Below are 7,500 nucleotides of genomic sequence, written 5' to 3' on the forward strand. Positions count from 1 at the left end.
AACGGAGAATATCGTTTATATTGTGTATCACTCACTAAAAAGACGAAATTTTAAAAATCTGTTGTCTTTCTCTCTCTCTCTCTGTCTCTCTTTACACTGTCGCTAGAAGGGGACTTAACTCATGCTTTGACTTGAAAATTGTTAGAAGTTATGGTTTAAAATTATTTTTGATGCAAAAATTCACCTGTTAGGAAGGAATAAATAAATGGCTGATTCCGGGCATTTTCGACCATGGTGCGACTCCCAAATTGCTATCTGGTAAGGTGTGGATTTCTATAGATGCAACACACACACACACACACACACACACACACAAACTCAGCTTTACAATATGTACTGATTACACAATCTAATGGACCAATTTTTTTTATGATGGCAGTATGTGAAAAGCCACCACAAGGCCCAGTTCATGTTGTGGTATGGAAGCTTGTGTACTTCAATGATCTTGAACAATATGCCAGTAGAGCACAAACTCCTGACAGGACATCCAATGCTGCTGGACAGGTCAACAAATAGAGGCCAGACAAATATGGACTACCTCATCCCAGAGGTAAAAATAGATTTGCATAGGGCCAACGTCCTTACCTAGAAACAAATCAGAAATATTGATGACAATTTAAAACCAACAAGACCTGGGAGAGGAAGGTCTTCTCTCAGGGAAGCCTATGATCTGGAAACTACAAAGCAGGTGGGAGAGAAGATGCCCTAAAAATAGTTGGAGGTGGGATACTGAGATAGAGTGAATAAGCAGGGATCTAATTGGAGAGAAGCAGAAAAGACATCCCAGTGTCATTCCCTATAATCTATGTTTCATAGGAAGTAAGAACTTAGTAGTAAGTAATATGCAAAAAGAGGGAGATTTATTACATTACACAATCCTCTGGACCATCTTTTTGTATGATGGTAGTGTGTGAAAGGAGGAAGACTTGGGCTGTTATTTCAAGCATGTTGAGTAACTACATAGAAAGTCTCATATTGAGACTGTGTTACTGTTAAAATCATTATTACTATTGTAGTTGTTATTTTATCCACAGATTTGAGCGAGATCGTTGCCAGTGCCCCTGGACTGGCTCTTGTGCGGGTGGCACATAAAATACACCATTTTGAGCGTGGCCGTTGCCAGTACCGCCTGACTGGCCTTCGTGCCGGTGACACATAAAAGCACCCACTACACTCTCTGAGTGGTTGGCGTTGGGAAGGGCATCCAGCTGTAGAAACTCTGCCAAATCAGATTGGAGCCTGGTGTAGCCATCTGGTTCACCAGTCCTCAATCAAATCGTTCAACCCATGCTAGCGTGGAAGGCGGACGTTAAACGATGATGATGATGATGATGATTAGTTCTAGTTGAGCAGACCTATACCTATACACATTTCCAACTATGGCCATCCGAAAACCACATGACTGGAAATCAGACTTTTTAACCACACATCTATCCCCATTCCTATTTACATCTTCGTCATTTAAAGTCCACTTTTTCTTACTCACTTGGATCAGACAAATTTTGTTGAGGTAAATTTTCTATGGCTGGATGCCCTTCTTGTTGCCAACTATCCTCTGTTTCCAAGTAAGCTAATACTCCCTGTAACCAGACAGGTTTCCATGGAAGACTAGAAATGAAGGACACTGCTTTTATGATGATGACATTTGTTTTAAACTATCACATGAAGTCATCAAGGCAAGGTGACAGTTAACACACATACACATGCACATGCATGTGCGCACACATAAGCACACACATACACACACATGCACACACACACACACACACACACACACACATATACACATGCATATTTATTTCCAAATAAGCTAATACTCCCTGTAACCAGACAGGTTTCCATGGAAGACTAGAAATGAAGGACTTTTATGATGATGACATTTATTTAAAACTATCACATGAAGTCAAGGCAAGGTGACAGTTAACACACATACACATACACAGTCATGTGCATACACACACACACGTGTGCACACATATGCACACACATGCACACACACACACACATACACAGACACACACACACACATGCATATTTATTTATGCTATGTAGGTTTTCTTTTTTTTTACTGAAATAACTGCCCATGGTTCTACAAAACAAACTTCCTATTTTAAAGTGATCTAAGCTAAAACCATCTTTCAAACTGCCAGGTTAATTTATGTTCCACACACCAGCTTAATAATGACTAAGTTATTTTTCTAAATTCTTCATTATTTTCAAAATAAACTGTAACAAAGTCAGTGTGTTTCAATGGAAATATGGTAACAAAAGATTTAAGCAGTATTTCTTTTTATTATATATATTGTTTTCTCTCTCTCTTCTTTTCTCAGCCACACAAGAATGTTGTTCAACCAGGTCTTTTTAATGGTGTAATAAGAGCAGATAGATTGAAGCCAACAGAAACAACTAACCGAACCAGATCACCATCCCCATTAACCGATATGGAAAGGAGCCACCATTCAGACACTGGTACATGGCTTTCAAAAGAAACAGCTCCTGATTGGAAAACAGAATATAGCAGTAACTTTTGTTCTTAGGGTCCATTGAAAATCTCTGTCCATTTTAATATCTTCACTCTCTGTATATTAGGAGTCAGCTGTGTTTTTTTTTCGTTTTCTTTCTCATCTCTTCTATATTGAATGGTTTTTCTTTATATTTGGGTTTCTTGTATTTGTTTTTTTTTTTTCAATCAATTTTCTTTTCTTTGCTCCCCAATTTTTAAAAAGTTTTATTGAGACTATCTTACAAAAACTTTGGTTGTTCCACATGTCAATTGTCAATCCAAATTCACAACCATCCATATTCACATTCACTGATTCAAAAAAATTTTTATTTTTATTTTTATTTTTTGCTTTCAAAAGAGTAAACAAAACAACACAAATTCTATTATAAATGATAGAATTTTATTCCTTCATTTTTAGTCGAATATACATTTTCTGCATTTTATGTTATTTATTTGAAACCTTTTTTTTTATTAGATTCTCAACTCTCATCAAAATGATGTTTCGTACAAAATAAACTCTTTTATCACAGAAAAGAGCTAAACAAAAAGAAGATAAAAATAACAAAACAAAATAAAACAAAGAGTGTCTGTTGTAAGTAAAATTACCACTTTGGTGGTGCAATACATTGTTTTTTTTTTATTATCTGTGGCTCAGTGGCACATCAAATTGTGAGCGCAGCAGTCTCTAGTGTGACAGGCGGAGCATTTGTGAACCCAAGTAAAATATGCTGAAGTCAAGAGGCGACTGTTTGGATATCTGCTGATAGCTGAGTTACTGGTTCTTTCCTTTGATGTTTTTTTCTCTAACACAAGACATCAAATGTCTTATACTCTCATATAGATGTAGATGAAATGAATAAAGATATTGTGGTATCATGATGAAAGGAACATGCTACAAAGAATTATCCAAACACTTTAGGATGTCTGTAGTTATTTGGAAAGGTGCCATGCTCAGTCAAACTTCTCTTCCCATCCTGAATCAGTATTTTATCAGTTCTATACATTTCAGTTGAACAGTTTTTGATGACTGAAGTGAAATTCATGACTTGATCATTAGCAGAGGTTCAAGGTCTATGGCTATCACCTTGCATTAAAACTGTTAATGTTACAAAAGAATGGAGACTCATTTAAATAAAAGCTAATTTTGTCGCTTTCTTTCCAGTTAATAATCATAATAGTGATAAGGATAATAATAATAATGAGCATAATGATAATGACAATAACGTAGATAATAATGATAGTAATGATTATAATTATGATAACGAATCCTTCCTAATTTTGGCTCAAAGCCAGCAATTTTGTGGGTAAGGGGTTAGGCAATAACATCAACCTTGGTATTGGAGCTTGACTAAATCAATCCCAAAAGGATAGATAATAATAATAATAATATGTCTAAAGGAGTCTAAGAAGTTTGAGAATGAGGAAGCCAGTGTTTCATAGTGTTAAGTGGCTGACCAATACATCACACCCCTGTTTCTAATTCAGAGGATATCAATCTAATGTAGATAATATTTTCAGAAGACTTCATATGTTTTCTGTAAAAGATAAGTAAAATATAATGATGATGATGAATTCATTGAGGATAGTGCTCAGGTGCTCTACAACTCATCAGGAAGGGTTAAAAGAGGAGACAGATAGTGAATTTATTAATCAAATAAAGAAACACCACAAAGGTTAGAAATGCATTCACAGTACACAGAATAAAACACAAAGAGATAGAAAAGTGAGCACATATAGAATCAAACATTTTGCTACAAAGCATTATGAAATGCCGTAAGCAGATATGAACTGATAGCCTGCCAGTTGGTAGTTTAATATCTAATTCACTTAGCTGTTTTCTTTTATGCAAAATTATTTTTTTTTTAAATTTAAAAAAAACAACTCAAATTGTATGTTTGTTTCTGGATAAAATGTATTGTTTCGCATGTTTAGCAAGACCTCAAGAGACCATTTCATTAAATATTCTTCCGTCCTAGCATTTTCTCTAACACCATCATTCTAACAATATTTTCTGCCGTCCTACCTTAAACAAGTGTTGCTTTGGAGATGTTCCTTGTTGCTTATCCAAGTTTGTTTTTGTTGGGTTTTTTTTTTTTTTTAGGGGCTAAAAAACGCTGAGAAACCTTATGGTCCTTTTGTTGTTAAAACTCACCATATTCAAATAATTAGCTCTCCATCTCTTACAAGCAATAAATAGATTGGATTAGTAAAAAAAAAAATTACCTCTTTAGACTGTAATGTTTTTTGATCATTGGTGATATTTACGATCACAACCTTAGATTACTATTTATGTTATAACACAGTCTTTAGACAGTAACACTAAGGGATTTATCAGCGTATAAATAGCATTGGCTTAACAGAGGCACAGACAGTGTGAGAATCATCCAGAGGAGAAAGATAAAGTCTAATAGAGACTGTAAGACTTATCTATAGTAGAAGCACTGAGATTCTAATAACTGGGGGATTTTCTGCACTAGAAGGAGCTATGTAATGCAAGTTAGTAGCTGTACCAGGATATATAGTCTTATAGACAAATCCATTATAAGCAAATTCAGTCAGTCATAATACAAAGCCTGTTCTATAAGAGTCATCCACATGTACGTATGTATGTATGTATGTGTATGAGTATTATGTACACATACACACACATAAGGCTGGCACTCCGTCGCTTACGACGACGAGGGTTCCAGTTGATCCGATCAACGGAACAGCCTGCTCGTGAAATTAACGTGCAAGTGGTTGAGCAATCCACAGACACGTGTACCCTTAACGTAGTTCTCGGGGATATTCAGCGTGACACAGAACACACACACATATATACATGTGTGTGTGTGTGTGTTTATATATATTTATCAACATGGAAAACTTGAAAACAGGACAGAAAATTTGCTAAACTCAACAAAATCTGTAGTTCCTTGTGGTACTTGTACTTATTTACAGTTAAGTTCACTTGGCATTGAGAGTTAAGAGATATTGTCAAGGACACTATACAGGTAGACCTTTAAACAATAAGCCATGCAGATATGAGCAACCTGCCTGTTGTAGATGAAATTTTTACCCACATTTCATAGTTGAAATCACTTACTGGTAGTTTGTAAAATCCCACATGAAAATAAATGGATTTTGCCATAAGACCAAAAGCAGTATTACAAGTTGCATACTTATGGATTTATAAAAGTAAAGATTCATTAGTATTCTTAGCATAGATGAGCCACCACAGTATTTTATGTACTGGCAAATTGTCCCTGGTACAAAAACGGTATTCTACCTTTACAATGTTGAATTAAAGTTATTTGAGAGCAAGTTTAAAAATATCAACAGAATACTTACAAATGGGGTGACATACTACTGAGTGTAGAGACAATTATATTGTAAATTTCAAGTTTACTAGGATTTTACAATTGAGCAAATATCAATTATCTATTTCCAAGTGAAGATTGCTCATGTTTTGAATTCTTCAGTGGATTTTATAATTCTAAGGTGTCTCAGTCAATGACTTCCGCAGCCAATCACAACTAAATCTTTTAAGATTTTATTCAGTTTCTCAATAGAAAAAAAGTGTCCTAATTTTTACCTTCCATTCTATTTAAACATGTGTTTCGATATTTCTTTTTCTTCTTTCGTGGCAAGAGATTATTTAGAATTAACTATAGCTTATTGTATGTCTGTCAACAGACATGATGACACAAACAGCAAATGTTTAGTATAAAAAATTCTCTCTGTTTATGTATATATGAATATGGCTGTATGTGTGTATGTGCATATATTTGTGTCTGTGTGCATGTATGTATGTATGCATGTACACACAGATATATATATGCATGTACGTACACAAACACACCCACAAACACATATATAATATGTGTTTGTATTTAGATTCTTATAAATGTATATATAATGATGAATATACATGTGGATGAGCGTATGTATATAATATATATGTAAATATATAGTGCACATTAAATCACTGATGAATGTGTGTTACAATTTCACACATCTTTAACTCTTAACCTAATAAACCTTTGTCACATTCTGCAGTTGATTTCATTACCTTATCTGACCTCCAACCTCTATTAACCAACTGGTATCAGAAGGTGTCGTCTACCATCAAGACTTTAGCCTTCCTTGCACCCCACTATGTGGAAGCTGACCTCTCCAATATGGACATCAGCTGACCATTTAGCATAGGAAGCTGATGTCTCTATTGAAATGGGCTTCGCCCTTTTTTTTGGGTTGGACAGTTGCTTGTAAGGTAGACTCTGCTTTGTATGGTTTGCCTTACAAATAACTACGGACAGGAGTCAAGCCATTGTCGGACAAGAGACAAGCGAGTGTTGTTAATAATCTGGAAGAAATTGAGAGGGATAAATCAGAGGAAGGTGAACAAGAATATCTTAATGGCTTACCTTCACCTCTCTGGCTTTGTCATTTTATCTGTCTATTTGTCTGTCTCAATGTTTGTCAGTAATCCTGCTAATCTTCTATGATACTTGGTGCTTCCCTTTTTAAACTCTCAAAATCTTAACCCTCTTAAACCCTCTTTTCTCCTCTCTTTCTTTTTTTTTTTCACAGAACTCAACAAAAAAAGGTATGGTTTACCTTTTTTTTGAGGGGTTAATGGTGTTGTGGAACCCTGCCATTCATCTCTACTGAAGTAGTCCATGGTATAGTTGCACTTTATTTGATCAAAACACCTTGCAACTGTGACCAGATGTCAATTGAACAGCAATAATTGATCAGTAGTTACTAGCCATGACCCAACTGACATTTCGCATTGTGAGGAAATGTTGGACTATACTTTCAGAGTGAGAAGATGTGATTTATATGTTAATGATGATAGAGAGTTAGTTAAGGAGAATTATCTACTACATCAAGTAAGACCAAGTAACAGCATAAAGGGCTGTGTCATCTCACTTGTGTCATAACCCAGTTTGAAGGTGGCGGGGTTAGTTAAATTGATGGTCTTTATTGACCGACAATGAGCTTTTTTATTCTGC

At 35.3% G+C, this 7,500-nt stretch overlaps 1 protein-coding gene across 2 annotated transcripts in view; it reads left to right on the plus strand.

Annotated features, from left to right (window-relative positions):
• LOC106878229 (uncharacterized) overlaps positions 1–2,689 on the plus strand; it is an 87,263-nt gene extending 84,574 nt beyond the window's left edge. For both annotated transcript variants that reach the window (XM_052971590.1, XM_014927386.2), the window contains exon 4: positions 2,331–2,689. In XM_052971590.1, the coding sequence (XP_052827550.1) occupies positions 2,331–2,537 (207 nt within the window). In that variant the 3' untranslated portion in view covers positions 2,538–2,689. The remainder of the gene's footprint in view (positions 1–2,330) is intronic.
• Positions 2,690–7,500: the final 4,811 nt, after the last annotated feature.

The sequence above is a fragment of the Octopus bimaculoides genome, chromosome 11 (assembly GCF_001194135.2).
Source record: "Octopus bimaculoides isolate UCB-OBI-ISO-001 chromosome 11, ASM119413v2, whole genome shotgun sequence".
NCBI classification, from domain to species: domain Eukaryota; kingdom Metazoa; phylum Mollusca; class Cephalopoda; order Octopoda; family Octopodidae; genus Octopus; species Octopus bimaculoides.